Genomic DNA, 21550 nt, shown 5'->3' with positions numbered 1-21550 from the left:
AACAAACAACTTCTGAACATAAACCGTAGTGAAGGGACAGTCTCCATACTGGGAGAGAATATTCCAAGCCGTATTTCTGACGAGGCATTAATGTTCCAAATATATAGTGAGCTGAAACAACTCACTAGAAAGAAAACAATCTGATTATAAAATGGACACGGGACCTGACAGACATTTCTCAAAATCGGATACAATGCCCAACACATTATTAATCATCAAAGAAAGGCAAATAAAACCACTATCTCACACATCCTAAAGTGGTAATGACCAAGACAATGAGAGATCAAGGGGCTAGTGAGGATGTGGCGTGAAGATAATTCTTGTACACTGTTGGTAAGGATGTATATTGGTAATGAAATGACTGGAAACTGTACAAGTTCAACTGCCAAAAAACTACCGTATAGTCCAGAAATCCTCACTCATTCTTCCTGACTTATGTAACTCTGTACATCACCTGTCTAATAAAAAAAAAAGTAGGAATCCCTTAAAGAGAAAACTTCACTTGGGAAAAACTCTAAATGAAATGAATCAATATATCAAAGAGATACCTACATCCCTATGCTTATTGTAGTACCATAGACAAGAAATAGAGTCAACCTAAGTGTCCATCAACAGACAAAGAAAATGGTGCATATATATAGTTGATATATATATATATATACCTTAAAATACAATTTTTAAATTTAAATGAATGATTTCATATATGCCAGCTGCATCGAGCACTTGTCTGAGGTAAAGGAGGGGCTCAACAAGGGAAAGGTGACACAAAGGGGGAAGTGTAATCGAGCATCCATGAGATACAACAATCTACTCAAGAAGGAGGCGGTGGAACACAAAGGCCTCCAGTGGCAAGATGGCTGTTTCTGTGGAGGATGAGGGGAGGAACTTTTTAAGATCACTGGAGCATCCCTCCAGATGTTGAGACGTTGGCATGTAATTGTGAAGATGATCCGAGTGCCTGGGACTTCTTCCTAGGTCTCCCCCAGGTCCCTGGTAGAGGTGGGGCTTGGAAATACACTCAAGTAACTCAACAGCGTGCTCATTAGCAGGCACTAATGAGCTGGAGTTTGGGGCTGTGAGCCCAGACACCACACCTACGGTTCAGAGCTGCTACCAGGTGGGTTCTGGCAGGATCCGGGGGAAGGAAGTGCCAAGTGGAGTTCTCTAGAGGTGCATCCTGAACCACTTCTGCGAAGTCCCTTCTGGGACTTGCTTCTCCTCGCCACTAATTCAAAGTCTGGAGGATGACTTCATATGAATAAACAAAAATAATTGTCTCTGCTGTTGCAAGTACTGGGAGCATAAAAATAACCTATAATTGCTCTGTGATTCCCCAGGGACTAAATAGAGGAAAAAAGTACCTCTTCTGGTAGATTGTAATAGTAAAATGTATGTAGTCAGCCTGACAGTTTGAGTTTTATTAACTAGTGATTGAGTGATCATTTAATATTATTTCACTTATTAGTATAAATAACAAATTTATAGTATTAAGAATAGAAATACAGAAGAAACGGGGGAAAGCAAAGGAAAGGGCAACATTGCCCCAAAGAGAAATGTATTACTCAAATTGTGAAGTGGTAACTCCTCTGTACAACACCTTAGCAATAATAATATTATATTAAAAAAAATAGAAATACAATAGCCAGGTGCCAGTGGCTCACGCCTGCAATCACCATGTTGCCCACATAGCTGAAATACCAGGAAAAAACTTGCTGGGAAATAGATCAAACACATCAGGAAAGTATACTTCCAAGTGTATCACAGGGGCTAAAAGAAGAATGGTAGCTGTGACAATCCAGTTTCTATACAGGAAAAAAACTGCAGGCTCCAATAAGACCTGACACTCACTTAACAAAGTACACATCATAGCCAAACACCAGTGACTCACACTTTATAATCTTAGCTTCTATGGAGGCTAAGATCAGAGGATCATTGATTGAGAATCAATCTCCAAATTCTCCATGAGACTCCACCTCCAAAAAAATGTCCATGAGAATTGTTAGGTTTTTAAAAAGAGGTAGTGAGTAAGAATAGCACCATGCAGGTGGTATTCAGGTAAGGGGTAGGTTTATTTAGACCTGCTGGGACATGCAAGGTTGGCACTCCACACGGCTGCCAAAAGGGAGTGTCTGGCCCTGTGTTAGGCCTTACATAGGGTAGGGGCGGGAAAGGTGTATCCCGGTAAAGGGAAGTGGAACCGGGTAAGAGGTGGGACCAAGTGGGAGAAAGGTGTGGCCACATCAGATTCAGACGTGACCTCATTGGATGCAGACGTGACCTCTTCCAGGTGTACCAGTTGCCTAGGTAATGCAGGTACTGGGGGTGGGAGGGTCTGCTCACCATCCAGGAAATGGACCTTTACAAGAATCTATCTCTAAATAACTATTGGCTCAAGTCGTAAAGCACCAGCTGAGTAAGCAAGCTAACTAACTACATGGCCCAGAGGTCAAACCCTAGAATCAACAAAAAGATAAAAGAAGGAAAGGAAAAAAAAAAGAGAAAAGGAAGTATATGCCACATTTCTACTTTATACAATTGGTAATAGAGACAGTGTTTCTCTTTTAATAGGACCTTAAATCAAGGAAATTGAAAGATGTAAAAACTGAATCATGAGACAGCATTTGCCAAGTGACATGGTTAATATAGCTCTCTCCATTATAGGACATGTCACAATAAACTAAAAAAATGCAAAGTTAAATTTCAAGAATGGCTTAAGGACAGACCTCAGGCACAGAAGAAAATATGCTTGCCTACCTGAGAAGATGGAGGAGGGACAGGGAAGAATGAGGAGGACAGAGTGACAAAACTCCCAAGCATTGCCTCCAAGAGCTTTCCTGAGGTTAAAGCGCCGTTAGAAAGCTGCCTATTTAACTTCATCAAAAAGCTTTCTGTTGACTTCACACTGCCTCCTTACCATAAAAATCTTCCACTGGTTTTGTGGATAGACTTGATGGTCCGTGAGACAAATCAAAGCTTGTCTATCTTTGTAGATTCCTATGTGTGCCCAATAAAGCAAGATCTATCTAGTGAAGGAGTTGGGTTTTTGTTTTGTTTTCCACAGCTGCATCCTGTTTTTAGATCATCCCCAGCACATTATAGATACTCATAATAGATAAACAGTTGCTGAGTTAACATCAAATCATCTACCTGGGCAGTTATTATGTCTTTTTAAAAAGACTAGTGTAGGATCAATTCTGAATGATCAACTCCATGGTAGTATTTGTTCTAGAAATGTACAGCTTAAAAAGAACGTCAGTTCTGTGGACTGAGGTAACCAATTCATTTCCTGTGTATATGCCCCCAAAGCACTGAAAAGAACCCTGTGTTTTGTTCAAACAAACACAGACTGCTCACAGCAGTATCATTTTCAATGGCCCCAAATGGCCCCAATCCCCGGGTCCGTCCACTGGTGAATGGCTGGACACTGGCCAGGCTCACACAGCAGACCGTGGCTCAGGCATGCAAAGCCCGCGGCGGCGGCCATGCTCACACAGCAGATCGTGGCTCAGGCATGCAAAGCCCGCGGCGGCGGCCATGCTCACACGGCAGACCGTGGCTCAGGCATGCAAAGCCCGCGGCGGCCATGCTCACACGGCGGCCATGCTCACACGGCAGATCGTGGCTCAGGCATGCAAAGCCCGCGGCGGCGGCCATGCTCACACGGCAGATCGTGGCTCAGGCATGCAAAGCCCGCGGCGGCGGCCATGCTCACACGGCAGCCATGCTCACACGGCAGATCGTGGCTCAGGCATGCAAAGCCCGCGGCGGCGGCCAGGCTCACACGGCAGATCGTGGCTCAGGCATGCAAAGCCCGCGGCGGCGGCCATGCTCACACAGCAGATCGTGGCTCAGGCATGCAAAGCCCGCGGCGGCGGCCATGCTCACACGGCAGCCATGCTCACACGGCAGATCGTGGCTCAGGCATGCAAAGCCCGCGGCGGCGGCCATGCTCACACGGCAGCCATGCTCACACGGCAGCCATGCTCACACGGCAGATCGTGGCTCAGGCATGCAAAGCCCGCGGCGGCGGCCATGCTCACACGGCAGCCATGCTCACACGGCAGATCGTGGCTCAGGCATGCAAAGCCCGCGGCGGCGGCCAGGCTCACACGGCAGATCGTGGCTCAGGCATGCAAAGCCCGCGGCGGCGGCCATGCTCACACGGCAGATCGTGGCTCAGGCATGCAAAGCCCGCGGCGGCGGCCCGCGAGGCGCACCGCGGTGCGGGGCGGGGGCGGCGGAGGCCGCGTCCCGGGGATCCGGGGACAGGGGACGAGGTGGGGCCGCGGCTGCACACGCACCGGGCCCGCGCCCTCCTAGGACGCGGAGCGCGCCGCCAGCCGCGGTTCGAGGCTGCCCAGGACCCAGGCCTGGCCGCCAGCCGCGCCCGCGCCATCGGAGGCCAGGCTCCCCCCACCGCCGCCTCGCTCCTCACACAGCTAGATGCTGACCACCTCAAAAGGACGCTCCACCGACCCCGCCTGCACGCCCTGGCGGGCCGCAAGGGCGGGAACAGCCGCTCGGCGCTCTGAGATCTGATTGGCCAAGCCTCCCGGAGGCCCGGAAGAGGATATAGTGCTGCAGCCCCCCCCCCCACACTGCGCTTGCGCAGAAAACAGCCTCTCGGCGCTCTGAGATCTGATTGGCTAGGCCCGAAGAGCCTGAGGGGAGTTAGCGCTGCTGGGCCCGCCCCTCCCAATGCGCTTGCGCAGTGCCTACTGCTGGCTGCCCCAGGAAGTACGGCCTCCCGGGGAATTACTGCCTCGGAGACCCGCAAGGCCGGTTCCGGTTCCGGGTTCACACCCGACCTGGCTGCCGCACCTGCACCGCCGCCCCAGGTCGTGGACTCCTCTGCAGGCTGCTCCTCCCGCACGCCCGCGGCAGCTCTCCTGCAAAGGCGCGGGTGAGCCAGACTCCCGACGAGCCCGGACTGAGTCTCGGAGCCCGAGGCCCAGCGGGAGGCACGGCCCTCCGAGGGCAGCAGCGAGGGGCTGCCCACTGCAGAGTGTCCACTGCAGAGTGCCCACTGCAGGCTGCCCACTGCAGAGTGTCCACTGCAGAGTGCCCACTGCAGACTGACCACTGCAGAGTGTCCACTGCAGGCTGCCCACTGCAGACTGTCCACTGCAGAGTGTCCACTGCAGACTGCCCACTGCAGACTGCTCACTGCAGAGTGTCCACTGCAGACTGCCCACTGCAGAGTGCCCACTGCAGACTGCCCACTGCAGTGTCCACTGCAGAGTGTCCACTGCAGAGTGCCCACTGCAGACTGCCCACTGCAGAGTGCCCACTGCAGACTGCCCACTGCAGAGTGCCCACTGCAGACTGCCCACTGCAGAGTGTCCACTGCAGACTGCCCACTGCAGACTGCTCACTGCAGAGTGTCCACTGCAGACTGCCCACTGCAGAGTGCCCACTGCAGAGTGTCCACTGCAGGCTGCCCACTGCAGACTGCCCACTGCAGAGTGTCCACTGCAGAGTGTCCACTGCAGACTGCCCACTGCAGACTGCCCACTGCAGAGTGTCCACTGCAGACTGCCCACTGCAGACTGCCCACTGCAGACTGCCCACTGCAGAGTGCCCACTGCAGACTGCCCACTGCAGAGTGTCCACTGCAGACTGCCCACTGCAGTGTCCACTGCAGAGTGTCCACTGCAGAGTGCCCACTGCAGACTGCCCACTGCAGAGTGCCCACTGCAGACTGCCCACTGCAGAGTGTCCACTGCAGACTGCCCACTGCAGACTGCTCACTGCAGAGTGTCCACTGCAGACTGCCCACTGCAGAGTGCCCACTGCAGAGTGTCCACTGCAGGCTGCCCACTGCAGACTGCCCACTGCAGAGTGTCCACTGCAGGCTGCCCACTGTAGACTGTCCACTGCAGAGTGTCCACTGCAGGCTGCCCACTGCAGACTGCCCACTGCAGAGTATCCACTGCAGACTGCCCATTGCAGGCTGCCCACTGCAGACTGTCCACTGCAGACTGCCCAGAGCAGACTGCCCAGAGCAGAGTGTCCACTGCAGACTGCCCACTGCAGAGTGTCCACTGCAGACTGCCCACTGCAGAGTGTCCACTGCAGACTGCCCACTGCAGAGTGTCCACTGCAGAGTGTCCACTGCAGAGTGCCCACTGCAGAGTGTCCACTGCAGAGTGTCCACTGCAGACTGCCCACTGCAGAGTGTCCACTGCAGACTGCCCACTGCAGAGTGTCCACTGCAGAGTGTCCACTGCAGAGTGCCCACTGCAGAGTGTCCACTGCAGAGTGTCCACTGCAGACTGCCCACTGCAGAGTGTCCACTGCAGACTGCCCACTGCAGAGTGTCCACTGCAGGCTGCCCACTGCAGACTGCCCACTGCAGAGTGTCCACTGCAGGCTGCCCACTGTAGACTGTCCACTGCAGAGTGTCCACTGCAGGCTGCCCACTGCAGACTGCCCACTGCAGACTGTCCACTGCAGACTGCCCACTGCAGAGTGTCCACTGCAGACTGCCCACTGCAGACTATCCACTGCAGGCTGCCCACTGCAGACTGCCCACTGCAGAGTGTCCACTGCAGACTGCCCACTGCAGAGTGTCCACTGCAGACTTTCCACTGCAGACTGCCCACTGCAGACTGTCCACTGCAGACTGCCCACTGCAGACTGTCCACTGTAGACTATCCACTGCAGACTGCCCACTGCAGACTGCCCAGAGCAGACTGCCCACTGCAGACTGTCCACTGCAGAGTGTCCACTGCAGACTGCCCACTGCAGAGTGTCCACTGCAGACTGCCCACTGCAGGCTGCCCACTGCAGACTGCCCACTGCAGGCTGCCCAGTGCAGGCTGCCCAGTGCAGACTGCCCACTGCAGACTGTCCAGTGCAGACTGCCCACTGCAGACTGCCCACTGCAGACTGCCCACTGCAGACTGCCCACTGCAGATTGCCCACTGCAGACTGCTCACTGCAGACTGTCCAGAGCAGACTGTCCACTGTAGACTGCACTGTGGATTGTTCACTGCAGCTGTCCACTGCACACCATGCACTTCAGGCTGTCCACTGCAGACTGTCCACTGTGGACTGTCCACTGCAGGTGCTCCCTCGCAGAGTGCCCGTGGGGAGCCTCGAGGTGTTTCTTGTGGTGGATTTGGCTGACTTTGTCTTCTCTTCGACAGAGAGAAGGAGCAGCCCAGCCCGCCATGCCTCCTGCGGCTCCAGGCAGCCTGCTCTTGGCTTGTAGCCTGGCTTTTGTGCCCTTCTTCACAGGTGAGCGGATGGGATGCCGTCCCCCTGGCTCCTGCCTTGTCTCTATTTCTTCTTCAATACTGACTCGAGTGTCACCGTCCCTTTTGGGCCCTGGACTCCTCATGACCCCTTAGTGAACTAGTAGACATGGCCTGTGCCCTCAAAATGCTTTGGTCTGTTCACCAGTGCTGGAGACAGAGTCCCAGTGTCAAGTCCAGGCCAGCCGTCGAGCCCAACAGCTCCTTTTTAGAGAGCTTACTCTTTGATTTCTTCCTGGGACATGTGAGGAATTAGGAGCTCAGGTAGCTCTGACGTGTGCCTTGCCTTGTGAGGTCTGCACCTCATGCAGAGCAGCTCCGTGAGCTGGAGCTGTGGGTCTGGTGAGAGAGCACCAGTTTTGAGAGACAAAGCTAAGGGACGGCACACAGGCCCTGAGTTCAAACCCCAGGACTAGAACAAGAACAACGACAAAAAAGGCATTCTGGCATTTTGACCATTTGGTTGCCACACACGTAGTCCACAGGAGGTTGGCAGGAGGATCAAAGTTTGAAACCAGCCTGGAGAACACCTTAATGAAAAAAAAAAGGAAAAGGTGAGCCGGAACGCCCGGCCCGAGACCCAAGCCCAGCACCAGGCAACAGCGGCAGAATGGTTTGCTGTTTCCTGTTTTTGTTTTTTCTCTAGAGCTGACTTGTGTTGGAGAAATGAGTGAATAAGTAAAATATTCACTATTATAAAATAGATCATTAGCTTTGTTCTAGTTACTTCTGCTTCTTCCCTGATCTCGAACAGGGCTTCTCTGCGGATAGCGTCTATCCACCCCGGTTGTTCTCCGGGTGCAGCGGACGGGGTCCTTCAGTTCACAATCACTGCTGCCAGGCTCTTGTCCACCCCATGTCCCTGAGCCGGTCCTCGAATCCAGTGGCTCTGACAGCTCCTGCCCATCGCTCATGTTGTACCTTTGAATAAGTGCACAACAGACAAACACAACTCCTGAATTCCCATCAATGAACCAGATATCTTCCCGAGAGGTTAGGGCATCTTCTGGCAAGAAAAATTCAGGCAAGATTTTAACATCGTGAAGGTGATAGGAAAGTTCATTAGAAAAGAATGGTAGAGAAAGAGCACACGGCACGGGCATGCTGGGGGAAGACAACAGGTCAGCCTGTCTAGCCGTCCAGCCATCTCGAGCCGTTTTCCTCCTTACAGAGACTGACCGTGGGTTGAGTCAGGAATTTTTTATTTTACAGAGACTGACCGTGGGTTGAGTCAGGATTTTTTTTTTTTTACAGAGACTGACCGTGGGTTGAGTCAGGATTTTTTTTTTTTTTTTAAATAGAGACTGACCGTGGGTTAAGTCAGGATTTTTTTTTTTTTTTTTTAAATAGAGACTGACCGTGGGTTAAGTCAGGATTTTTTTTTTTTTTTTAAAATAGAGACTGACCGTGGGTTAAGTCAGGATTTTTTTTTGTAGTCCCTGTCACCATTTTCTTGTCTGGCAGGATTTGGCTTATCAGATCATCCTGCCATCTGCAAATTCTATAGGCCACACTTCCCTGAATGCTCGCTTTCCCAGTAACTGAGCCACTGCCTTTCCTTGTCCTCATGTTTCTCTGGAATTGGGAATGTCTCGCCAGCCACCACGCTGCTCCCCATTACCAGGTACCAGTCAGAATTGCTCATGAGCCAGTTTAGAACTTTAATAAGAAAAGTAAGCAAAATTTCCTATTAAATTCCACCTCTGCCTTAATGTTCACAGAAAGATGGGGAAAATCCAACAATTCAGGATCACTATGAATAGCTGGGAGGAGTGACATTAACTGAGGTTATTAAGATTTTCACAGAAACAAAAGCCCAAAGTAGAGAAGACAAGAGCTTTGATTTTCATTAAGAATTCCATTCCACAATCGTTTAATTGAAGCTGCTACTAGCTGTCTGCAACAACACAGGTGTGTGCATTTGGTGTGACTGACTTTACTTACACTTGATGTTAATTAATTTGAATTTAAACACAACTCTGGAAGAACTTCAAAATAGTTTGGCGTGAAGAGCTCACCAAGGAAGAATGTGAAACATATTTCTGAGAAGTAGAAAGTGTCTGTATTATTGTGTTGTTGGTTAGTTTTCTTTTGTTCTTTTAAGGTCTTTTTAGGTATTAATGTTAAGATTATTTTTCTGCAGGTTTTGTTTTGGTGCGGGGCTTGAACTTGGGGCCTCATGAACTTACTTGGCTTTTTCACGCACAGCTGAGGTGTTACCTCTTGAGCCACACCTGCATGTCCTGCTTACCTCTGGTTAATTAGACATAAGCGTCCTGTGCGTGTTTCTCAAGGCTTCGAACCTTTATCCTCAGATCTCAGCCTCCCAAGTGGCTACAGTTAGAGTTTTTATAATTTCCTTTTTGTCTCTCCATGATTTTAAATTACTTGGGACTGGGCTTCATCATATAATATTCTAGGAAGGCCAGGCACGGTTCGCCGTGGATCTCAGAGCACCGCCGTGCTTGCAGGACCTGCGGTCCTTGGTCTGCTGGTCATCCGGCATCTCAGCCTTCACTTCAGGCTCCTGCTCTTCCTGTCTTCACTCAGCGCCACCCCAGCCCACCTGCCTAGGATAGAGACCTGGTTATCCTCACCTTTGCAGGGTCCAGGGTGATATAGCACAATATCCCAAAACTATTCATTAAACTGAAAAAAAGTTAAAATAGTTTGTATCCTCTAGCTGGGCAGTTTACCCTCGACTTCTCTCATAGTTTTAACTAAGTATTCCATGCCAGGACACGGCAGCCCTGGGGGTTCTGTCCTGCTCTCCCACACAGACTTGCTCTGCTTTCCTATGAAGCGCATCCTGATCGCGAGTAAGAACTGGTCCTGAAGCCCCCACTCCCCGCTCCCTGCCCTGCTGAGAGGCCTTGGTCTACTTGAACAGGGGCCTGCAGGGTCCGGTGTCAGTGGCTCACACCCGTAGCTCTTAACTACTCAGGAGGCTGAGATCTGAGGATTGGAGTCTAAAGCCAGCCCAGGCAGGAAATCTGTGAGACTCGTATCTCCAATCGACCATTAAGAAGTCAGAAGTAGAGCTGTGGCCCAAAGTGGTGTAGATCTGGCCTTGAACATAAAGGCTCAGAGACGGTGCCCAGGCCCTGACTTCAAGCCCTAGTACAGGCACTCAACATGAAGGAAGAAAGAAAGAAGGGACAAAGAAAGGGAGGGAGGGAGGAAAGGAGAGGAGACAGAGAGAAGAGAAAAAGAAAAGAAGGAAGGAAAAGGAAAAAAGAAAAGAAAAGGAAGAGAAGTTGCAGGGTTCTTGGTGCTCAGGCAAGGTGAGGCCCGGGAACACTGGGCCTGAAGGAGTTAGAAATTGCTACATGAGGCTGGGTGCAGTTTCTTAGGCCTGCCGTTCCAGCTACTTATGAGTCTGAAATTGGATGGCTCCAAGGGGAAAAATGCAAGCTAGACTCAATCAGGAAAAAAAAATCACTAAATAAAGTGCCTGGCTCAAGTAGTGGCGCACCCGTCTAGCAAGTTTGAACTCTGAGTTGAAATTTCAAGACTACTGGAAACAGTTCTATGAGGGCTGCCAGGGTGGGGAGTAGGTGGATGAGATGGTCTGTTTCTAGACTGTTCTGAGGACAGAGCCCACTTTCTGAGGGGTGTGTGTGTGTGTGTGTGTGTGTGTGTGTGCGCGTGTGCGTGTGCGTGTGTGTGTGTGTGTGCGTGTGTGTGTGTGTGTGTGTGTGTGTGTGTGGTGTGTGTGTGGGTGTGTGGGTGTGTGTGTGTGTGTGGTGTGTGTGTGTGTGTGTGGTGTGTGTGTGTGTGTGCGTGCGTGTGTGTGTGTGTGTGTGTGTGTGTGTGTGTGTGTGTGTGTGTGTGACTGTAAACAAGTCTAAGTGATGTTTTATTTTTATTATATTTTATTAGAGTTGTTAGTAGGAGAAACATTTTGGGTTTTTAACATAGTTAAATTGTTTATTTAGGTTTCCCCCTTTTGTTAGTAGGAGAAACATTTTGGGTTTTTAACATAGTTAAATTGTTTATTTAGGTTTCCCCCTTTTTTTAACCGGTTTTGTTTTTTGACAGTCTCCTGGGAGCTCAGACTGAGTGACCTGGAGGAAAAGGTCGTTGACGAATTCAGCTCCAGTGGCTTCAGGTGCCCAACGTGCCTGGCTGTGCAGGGGAAGAAATGTGATGTGGAGCTCAGATGGTGTGCTGCAGATAAAATAAAGTGTGTTGAATTCTTTGGCATCGTAAACACAGGTACTGCTCTAAACGTGGTGTTCTGCAGCCACCAAGATGTAGAGGGCAGATGTGTGTTAAGGTTCTGGAGAAGCCTGCTTTGGCCCAAACCTCTTAGGCATGGTGACCTGGAGGTGCATTGCCCTTGGAGACATGCCCCCTTTCCTTTCTCCTGTCATTCACTTCTGAATGCATACGTGCATTGATTGGCAGACTTCAAAGATGCTGTCTCGGCAGACTGAGACTTTGGCCTCTGAAAGCCATTTCTGTGTAGGAGGGAGGGTCTTTTTGCTCTGGATTTTAAAATTTCAAAGTAAAAGTTTTGGGGAGAGGCCATGAATAGGCTTCAGAAAGATCATAAAGAGTAACATACTGTGCTTTGAAAAAAGTCAGCGTAAACTTGTAAAACAAAGACACAAGTTAGCAGGGCTTAGGAACGTAGGAGGACTCATGGCCGGGGTGGGCTGTCCTGTGGGGGCGGGGCTGCTCCCAGCATTGTTTTCACCACGCCCATCTCTCCTGCTGACGTTGGGGACCTGTCTCCCCGTCTCCGGGAAGTGTATCATCAGGAAGGTGATGGCGGGGCTTAGCCACATTGCTTAATCTCCTGAAGTCTTACATTTCTGCCTGCTATCATTTATGAAACATAATGATTTGGTTTTGCTTTAGAATAGCAGTGAAAGATGGTATCCAAAGGTGGAAAGATTAAATTATTGAGAGCAAAGACTATCTGCCATGTAAAAGAACATACATGAAGGCGCTTTAAAATGCAAAAAAAAACCCCCAAAAACCAACAACAAAAACCCAACCATGGCCAAATGCTAGCTTTCTATGGCCGTTGCTATTTCTTAATAGACAACCAAGACCAAGAATAAGGGAGGAATAGATTTATGTCTTTTTATTCCAAGTACATGACTGAATTACAGATACACCAGCTTCTTGAGTATCGATAGCATACAAGATGCTCAAAGTATTTCAATTTCTGGTATCTATTGGCATAAAGTATCTCTAAAGCGTATGCTAGATTCCCCAAATAGTAATTTGGGTTAGAAACACGTTCTTTTAATAATGCTTAGAAGGCATACCAATATTTGACTGACACAGATTATAAGGAAATTTAAGTATTCGAAGGCCCCATGTGTGGAGGAAAACATTCTAGCCCATTGCCTGTGCTAGAGATATCAGTGTTGGGCAGGTCACTGAAGAGGATAGCTAACTTATGTCCTACGACAGGCCAGAGAAAAGGGGGAATATAAAGGAGGAGGAGGAGGAGGAGGAGCATGGAAGTCTTACCGTATGGCTTCTTGCAGGTAATAACAGCAACATCATCGTTGAAATGAAGAAGTGCATACCCACCGGCCTCTGCAGTGGGAGAGTAACTTCTTACATGGGTCTTCCAGTCACCAATGGGAGCACCGTGTGCAAGTCAGCCGTCAGAAGCGCGGCCAGCCCCCGGCACCCCCCGGCCGGCTTCCTCCTCCTCCTTGTCCTGGAGAAGCTACTTCATTAGCCCCAACAAAGGCCCGGCTGTTTCCGGTTATAAAGGAAGTTGCTTTCTTTGTTTACAGTCCACGGGTTTAGTCAGTTGCCCCTTTATTTACTCCTTGTGTGTGCTCCGCTCCGCAAAGGCGGGTCAGGGTAAAGTCAGGTCCTTGTCTTTCAAGTCATCGAAGTCCGTGTGAGCACATGGACACGCAGAAGCGCACGAGGCCATTGCTTTGGCCACGTGGTAGAAGTGGGAGGTGGTGAACTGGATCAGGGAAATGTGAAGGTTTTAGACGCGGGGCTGGAGAGTCAGGCAGAGGTCACAGCGCAGCAGCTGCCGCCGACAGCAGAGAGAGGAGGAAGCGAGTGGCAGCCCAGGCTGGCTGGGAGAGTGCGCCGGGAGGGGGGGCGGGAAGGCGCTGACTCCAAGCCGGCCTGCTCTGCTGGGAGCGGGGGAGGCCCTGACTCCAAGCCGGCCTGCTCTGCTGGGAGCGGGGGAGGCCCTGACTCCAAGCCGGCCTGCTCTGCTGGGAGCGGGGGAGGCCCTGACTCCAAGCCGGCCTGCTCTGCTGGGAGCTGGGGAGGCCCTGACTCCAAGCCGGCCTGCTCTGCTGGGAATGGTGGAAGGCCCTGACTCCGAGCCGGCCTGCTCTGCTGGGGGGGGGGGGGAGGGGGGAAGCCACCCCAGGTCCCTGCCAGGAATTCAGGATCCGGCCTCGGCGTCAGTCAGGGTGCTAGCACCACCACTGTGTTCCTTGTTTCTGTCGCTAACTGCACAACACAGGTGATTCTAATTTTTGGCTATTTGTTAAAATACAGTAACGGTGTAGCTGGGAGGAAAAGACTGAAATGGTAGTTTTGCATCACATGGAAAGGCCTTCAATTAAACGCCCCAACAGTCACACTCAGGGGCCAGAGGTCTCTAATGATAGAGAGTGCTATAAATGACTTAGGCAATGTAATTCTGAACAAATGACTATTTTTTTTTTTTTTCTGGAAGGGCTTCCAAATTTATAAAGAAATGCCAGTTCATGATTCCCCAAGCCAAGTTCATGGCCTAAATACTTTCTACTCTTTCACATCTGTCAGAGTAAAAAAACTCGGTTAAATATATTGGTTGTGTCATGGTAAGTGGTAACTTACATTTTCTTACCAATACACAGTACAAAAAATATGAACTAATTTTATGAAAAAAAGAGAGAGAAGCTTAGTTGTGTTATTGCTAAATAGATATGTGGATTCACCTTGAAAATGAAGTTTTCCACGAGTCATAATGACTGCACATTTGGAACAGAAATCATATTTCACACACTAGGAGCAAACACAGAAGGGACTTAGCCGTTTGTGTCCATGCATTTTAGGGAACACTTGGATGACCAGCAGCCTGCAGCAGAGCAGAGATTATTAGCATTATTTGCTGCTGGGTGACCAGCAGCCATTCCTCCCAGGAAGCTCCAGAGAGGCACCCCCAACCCGCCATCTCAGAGGCTGCTGGGAAGCCAGGCACATGCACTCTAGCTGCCCGGGAGGCTGAGATCTGCGGATCATGGTTTGAAGCCAGCCTACGCAGAAAAGTTTGCGAGATTCTTACCTCCAAGTAGCCACCAAAAAGTTGGAAGTGGAGATGTGGCTCAAGCTTGGGGACAGCACCTAGGTTCAGGCCCCAGGACAGCACGCACACACACACATGCACACACACACGCACGCATGTGTGCACGCACGCACACACACACACACAAAGTGCAGTTAGCCCTCCCTCTTTAGAAATCCCGCTTTCAGGCAAAGGATAGAAATCAATTCAGGGTGCTGTGATCGTTTTAGGGTATCATCATACTTTTAGGGTCTCCTTTGGGACTTCAGGATTCGCCAAGGATGATCAAACCCTTTTGACTGGTCTCTGCTCGCATGTCTCCGTTGAAATGGACGTGCTAAAACAGCTGATTGGTGCAACGCCAAGCCTCACGTTTCGGCAGACCAACGCAGCAAGAGGCTGCTTTCCACCTGCACATGGCTCACACCTTCAGCATTCTTTTGGTATGACTATTTTATTTTGGGTTTCCTTCAAATAGCAACTTATAGATGATTGTTTTCTGCCATACGGAGACTCCGTGTGCCCTGGAGCACAGGTCCACCATCCACAGGTGTGGAGAGAGCATACGAGATGGTTGTTTGATGGTTCCAAGGAGACCTGGGGAAGAATGCTTCCCTTAGCCCACAAAGAACAGCAAAGAGAGCTCTGAGATACGGTATGGCTTGGGCCAAGAAGGGAAAAGGAAACCCACTAGCACAATTACAGCAGGGCCTGATGTGAATAGAGACACATCCTGATCTTACAACCCCTCATTTGGAAAACACATTCTAGGGCCCCCTTTGGTGTAACTGAATATGGGAGAATCAAGGCGGCCATTTGATCGGAGTTACCTGCGGAGTCAACACCATAAAGACTCCTGTGAAGTATGGTGGTGCCTGAGTGCTTCCCAACCCTGCCATGGTGGCCACAGCTTTCTGGGATCTTGGCCTATGTATTTTCATCCTTTAATCTTAGTATTTAAAGCTACCTTCACAGAAAACCTCTGTCTGTATCCAGTGTACAGAGCAAGAAGCCCACACTCCTGAGTCTGAGATAGGGGACATAGATCCCATGCACCTGCAACTTCAACAAACTGGTAAAAGCCTCCCCGGGCCTTGAATTGCTCATGGAGAAACATTTTCTTAGCCGTGGGAGTAAGGATTAGAAGCAGCAATGAAGAATATCAGAAAAGAGATGTGCTCTGGGATTTGTGCCTGCAGATGTGGGTTCTAATGGGAATTGAATCCCGGAGATTCTTACAGATACCTCTCAGACTCTTAAGATGTACAATAGGGCAGGAAAAAGAAGCTCCTAGAGAATGAATAAGGATTTCTTTTAACCTAAAGTAAAATAAATAAGCAACTCCATACAGACTTATATAAGTTTCAGGTTTGTTTGCTTTTAATTCTCTCCCAAGAATTACAACACGTCCAGGTCTGTAGGATTATGGGATCATGCCAATGCCTGAACAATTAAAGCAAGAGCTTCAGCAGGAAGATACCAGCCAGGACTGAGGAGATGGTGGACGCCTGTTGGGGGCTTGCGTCCACAGCCCTGGAACAGGAGGTGCGTATTTGTGTTGACCCTATTACAGTGACGTCCTCCAGGTTGCAGGCAGATTCAGTTGCACAGCCCTTTCCAAAAAATACCAAGAAAGTCTGACCATCTTTGGTTCCTGCCAAAAAAAAAAAAGAGAAAAGCCTCAGGAGTGAGTCTCTGCGCCTGCTGCTCTCCCGGGCTCACGTCACTTCCTGTGGTCAGAGCACCTCCGGCTCAGGAAGAGACGGTCGCCATTTTCTCTCTGGTAGAGGAGAGACCTTACGGAGGGACTGAGCCTGGGGCCTCTGTGTTCGGGAGGAGAGCTTTGGCTGACGGAGGCAGAAGCTCTGGAGTCTGGCTAAAACTCTTGTGTGGTATACCCGTCTTCTTCCTTAGATTTGCGTTGTTTGGGGAAACCAGTCGAAAATAGTATAGCGTTCCCTTTCAAGATAAGGCCCCTTCTTCCAAAGGCCGCGGGGAGTAATACTGTGAAAACTCTACGCTGCCCATGTAATTTGGAGTGAAAGACTGTGTCCTCATCAGTGGCTTCATTCCCCTTCTGAATCTTACGTGACATCCCACGTGTCCAGGCATCCCAACTCCGGACCAAGTTCCCTCCCGGGCCAGCCTCAGATTACCAGCCACAGCCTCAGCTGACAGCTGACAGCAGTCAGCAGCCACAGACACCACGGGCCAGCCGCCCCTCCACGCGGGGCCCACGCTCACACCTACAGGTGCTGAGGGGCCAATGACTGGTGGTGGACGCGGTGGAGTTTTGACGTAACTAGTTCGTTATCCACCAGATGGCTCATGCCCTAGATCTACCCTTTCAGAAGATGAACCTCAATGCTTGGGAAAAAACACTGGTACCTGTGCCAGTGACCTCCACACAGCTTTTCTCTGTCCCTGTGCATTTCAGAGGAGCCGGGACGCAGGAAGACTCTTTCTCGGAGTAGCAGGCAGGACATTCAACTCCATTGGTGACTGAGGACTTCTGAAACACTGAATGAAGAGAGGTCAGTTTTCATCCTGAGGCCTAGGCACAAAAAATAGCTGGGAATATGACTACCCACCTCCACTCTGGGTCCTGATTCCTCCCAAGAATTTACAGCCGTGATGGCATCGGTGGGCAAAAGGGCCGTAAAGAAATCCAGCGGTTCTGTCCCTTGTATCAATGACCCTCTTCACCTTTGCGGAAGAAAGCTATCTACACAATGCGGAAAGGGTCACTTCTGATCGAAAGGAATGCTCTAAAATGTGTTCAGGGCTCACACCTGCAGTCCTGGCCTCTCGAGGAGGTGAATGGGGCCTTAAGGTTACTTAAGCCTAGCAGTGTAAGACCGGCCCGGAAACGTGGCGAGACCGGCCTCAACAAAGGAAAACCAGTAGCCAGCGGGCACATCTGCTAGGAGGCAGAAGTTTCAAAGAGCAAACCTCTAGGCCTCAAAGGCACCTTGACAGACCCCGGCAGCCCACCATCATCCCAGCTACTCGGGAGGCTGAGATGTGAGGATCACAGTTCAAAGCCAGCCTGAGTGGGAAAGTCTGTGAGACTCTTGTCTCCAATGAACCACCAAAAAGCCATAAGTGGCGCTGTGGCTCAAGAGGTAGAACACTAGCCTTGAGCAGAAAAGCTCAAGGACAGTGTCCAGGCCCTGAGTTCAAGTACAGGACCAGTGCCAATCCCCCCACCAAAAAAATACCCCCCAAAAAAACCAGTGTGAGAAATTATATGGAGGAAGAAGATGCCAACGGGATGCAAAGCAAAGCATTTGTTTCTTTGTTTGTAAAATGGGCTTTGAATGCAGGCCAGGGTGACCCCTAGCTTTTCCAGCCAGGCTGACACTCTTTCCACTTGAACCATAGCGCTACTTCCAGCTTTTGGGGGACTAATTGGAGCCAAGAGTCTCACAGACTTTTCTTCCCCAGGCTAATTTCAAACCACAATTCTCAGTGGTTAGAGATGCCTAAGTAGCTAGAATTACAGGCACGAGCCACTGGCCCCTGGCCAAATCAAAGCCTTTCACTCTACACTTAGTCTCTATATACACCCACTATTAGAGAAAACCCCGAGAACCAGCCCTGCCACTCAGCTGTCAGGCAGTCTCCCAAACAGGAGAGACGCTTATTTATGTCCAACCTTGGTCCTTCCAGCAGACAGTGAAAGTAGAAGCAATTAGCAGGAAAACCCCGGCATCTCTGCAGTAGAAATAGGTTCTAGTCAGGCACTCACAAGTTAGAGAAAAAAAGCCACAGGACAGAGACAGGAGCGAAGGGAGACACAGTGAAGTTGGCACTTACCCGGAAAGTTCTGGTTGCATCTGTCAGCTTGGCAGCATTGGTGCTTGTACTCAAATGTCCTCTGCTCCCCGAGTGTGGCGGAGAAAGACAGCGGCACGCAGCCAGGCACACAGCCCTTCTGCTTGTACTGTACAAACGCAGTCCCTGCAGAAAGGGGCGGGGTGGCCCTCCCTAAGTCACCCTTCAAGGATCCACCCCTCCATCCACCCCTCCATCCACCCCTCCATCTACCCCTCCATCCACCCCTCCATCCACCCCTCCACCCACCACCTCCATCCACCCCTCCATCCACCACCTCTATCTACCCCTCCATCCACCACCTCCATCCACCCCTCCATCCACCCCTCCATCCATTCCTCCATCCACCCCTCCATCCACCCCTCCATCCACCCCTCCACCCACCACCTCCATCCACCACCTCCATCCATCCCTCCATCCACCCCTCCATCTACCCCTCCATCCACCCCTCCATCCACCCCTCCATCCACCCCTCCATCCATTCCTCCATCCACCCCTCCATCCACCCCTCCATTCACCACCTCCATCTACCCCTCCATCCACCCCTCCATCCACCCCTCTATCCACCCCTCCATCCACCCCTCCATCTACCCCTCCATCCACCCCGCCTGCCCACCTCCTGCTGGCCAGGGCTTACTGTGAGGCAGAATGTGCTAGAAGGAGTGAGCCTCCGCCCCCCGTTCCCCCCCCCGTTCCCCCGCCCCCCCCATTCCCCCACCCCGCATTCCCCCCTTCCCCCACCCCCTGTTCCCCCCCCCCGTTCTCCCGCCCTCCCGTTCCCCCGCCCCTCCGCCCCCCGCCCCGCATTCCCCCCTTCCCCCACCCCCTGTTCCCCCCCCGTTCTCCCGCCCTCCCGTTCCCCCGCCCCTCCGCCCCCCGCCCCGCATTCCCCCCTTCCCCCACCCCCTGTTCCCCCCCCCGTTCTCCCGCCCTCCCCGTTCCCCCGCCCCTCCGCCCCCCGCCCCGCATTCCCCCCTTCCCCCACCCCCTGTTCCCCCCCCCGTTCTCCCGCCCTCCCGTTCCCCCCGCCCCCCCGCCCCCCGCCCCGCATTCCCCCCTTCCCCCACCCCTGTCCCCCCCCCCCCGTTCTCCCGCCCTCCCGTTCCCCCGCCCCCCCGCCCCCCAGGGCGCCTGCAACGTGGCCAGCGTGGCCGTGTGGCTGATGTCTGTGGTGACTCACCAGACTTGTTCCAGAACTGCATGTTGGTGAAGCAGCCATCGGTGCTTTCACAGGTCTTTGGTTCCTGGGTGCACGTGTCCAGCAGGCAGTCTTCACAGGTGAACGTCTCTACAACAAGGACGCGCATTGCTCGAAACCAACTCAGGAAAGGAAGCTGTCAGGCACTGTAGTGGTTTCCAGTACAGGAGACATGCGTGGAGACGGGCTCCACAAGGCCCTGTCCTCCAGGGACTGACCACTCCACCCCGGGGCCTTCCCTGCCCCCCCCAGCACGTTGGAAGAAAGGTGTTGTTTATGTACTCTTACCCACAGTGCTGAACACACAGATGGCCAGGACGCAGACGCGGAGGAGGCTCCGGGGCACGGAGAGCCGGGGCATGGCCGCTCGGTGAGAGTCTGCAAGGAGGGGCCAAAGTGGTCAGCACTGTGGGGCTCTGCCGGACGCAGCCGCAGACGGGGTGGTCGTGAAGATGACCTCCCCGCTATCATGCTGACGGGGTGGTCGTGAAGATGACCTCGCCACCATCACGCAGACGGGGTGGTCGTGAAGATGACCACACCGCCATCACGCAGACCGCTGTCTATTGGATAATTAATGTTCCAGATACCACCACGGGGCAAGGAGTAAGTTTAACTAACAGACACTGTTTTTCCTCAACTTCCACATTTATTGGTTCAGATTGGACCTGGGAACACGTAAGGGAGGTACAGGAAAATAGAAAGGGGGCACGTTCCAAGAAGGAGATGACAAAAAATCAGGGATTTCCTCACGAAAATAAGTACCTACAGGGACTCTGTCAGCCACGCACCGTGCGTCTTTACCTGGCACAGGATAAAATGCGGCGCAGCCGGGATTTTCAGGGCATGCGTCAGCCCTCCATCAGCTCTGCAGCCAGTCGGGGTCCCCTCCGGACCCAGGGTCCCACAGGCTGAGCTCTAAGCCTTCCAAAACACAACTGTGCTGTCACCCAGTCACTCACTTGCAAGGGAAAAGCGATCAACTCCTGGATCTGTGCCGGACGGGCCTCTTTGGGGGGACACAAAATGAAAGTGCTATTTCCATCACCAAGACATTCAGGAAAAAAACAGCTTTCTCTCAAGGCTTTTCACACAGCAGGGGCCCTTCCTTGTATGGGTAAAGGAGGTGTTAGAGCCCCACATCAGACCTCCACAGCTGAGACAAATGGCCTGGAGCTTACTCAGCTTGCTTACTCTGCTGCTGCTCAACCATTTGATTCAAGGTGCCAGGTGGGCTTTTTGCTGGGTTTTGTTGTTGCCGTTGTTTTTATTGGAGGTAGGAGTCTCATGGACTCTTCTGACTAGCTATTTTCAAGCAATAACCTTCCAGATTTGAGCCTCCTGAGTAGTTTGGAGAACCTGTGTAAGCTACCAGCAGCTAGAAACCATTCTCATAGAGAATGTTCTATGTGCTTAGGAAGGTGTCTTGGCTGAGCGCATGGATCTATCCATTCTGAAGTTGTCCTCCACTCCGGCGTCCCCACCCCACAATGAACATGCTCACCAACGGTCCTTCTGATGTTCTTCTGCAGGGACAGCCTCCGGGTGGAGAAGCCAAGAAACGAGGGGAAATGCGGACGGCAGCAGCGAAGGCAGCCTCTCCTCTGCAGCCCCGCTTTCTCCTACTTTTATAGGGCCAGTCACATGGCCCTGCCGGCCCTCACTGCCTGCTCCTCATCCCCAGGGCTGCCCTCCCAGCCCCACGCCTGCAGAGCCAGTTCCTGGAAGAGGCTCACCCCGCCCCTAATGAAAGTACACATCTCCCCGGTGAGAATGCGGTAGCTGCATGTGTTATTTCACAACTAATAACTTCCTTTTTTCTATCCTTAGATCCCGGCGCGCTTCCCCCGCCCTGCGCCCATGTATCCATCTCCCACTCTGGGCCTCGTTCCTCGGGCCTGTCTGCAGCCATGAGGAAAGTCAGGTCCAACGGACTGAGGTCTCAGTCTCTACTCTTCCCTCTCGTCTCCTGGATCTTCTCTG

General features: G+C 51.8%; 1 protein-coding gene across 2 annotated transcripts; it reads right to left on the bottom strand.

The window, feature by feature from the left end:
* Window positions 1-15933: 15933 nt before the first annotated feature.
* Window positions 15934-21249, bottom strand: LOC122098939 (protein RoBo-1-like). 2 transcript variants are annotated; one of them, XM_042669493.1, is made up of 7 exons: window positions 21072-21249; window positions 20372-20576; window positions 19856-19945; window positions 19550-19657; window positions 18352-18495; window positions 16921-17052; window positions 15934-16186 (listed from the first exon to the last, which is right to left on the bottom strand). In XM_042669493.1, exons 3-7 carry the CDS (start codon window positions 19926-19928, stop codon window positions 15984-15986), a joined length of 660 nt encoding a protein of 219 aa, XP_042525427.1. In that variant the 5' UTR covers window positions 19929-19945; window positions 20372-20576; window positions 21072-21249; the 3' UTR covers window positions 15934-15983. The 2 variants fall into 2 exon arrangements, with proteins under 2 accessions (XP_042525427.1, XP_042525426.1); XM_042669492.1 differs by lacking the exon at window positions 20372-20576 and having other exon boundaries at window positions 21072-21248.
* Window positions 21250-21550: the final 301 nt, after the last annotated feature.

This window comes from Dipodomys spectabilis, unplaced genomic scaffold (assembly GCF_019054845.1).
Source record: "Dipodomys spectabilis isolate Male_0828 unplaced genomic scaffold, ASM1905484v1 ptg000496l, whole genome shotgun sequence".
Classification (NCBI taxonomy): Eukaryota; Metazoa; Chordata; class Mammalia; order Rodentia; family Heteromyidae; genus Dipodomys; species Dipodomys spectabilis.
This window is presented reverse-complemented; position numbering and strand designations above follow the sequence as displayed.

Excerpts from the sequence above, each read along its gene's own strand:
- LOC122098939 (XM_042669493.1), bottom strand. The coding sequence starts at position 19,928 with ATGCCCCGGCTCTCCGTGCCCCGGAGCCTCCTCCGCGTCTGCGTCCTG. Across the intron at positions 17,053-18,351 it reads ATGCAACCAGAACTTTCCGG|TGTTTCAGAAGTCCTCAGTC; the intron begins GTAAGTGCCAAC and ends CTCTTCATTCAG. Across the intron at positions 16,187-16,920 it reads TGTGGAGGTCACTGGCACAG|GAACCAAAGATGGTCAGACT; the intron begins GTACCAGTGTTT and ends TTTTTTTGGCAG.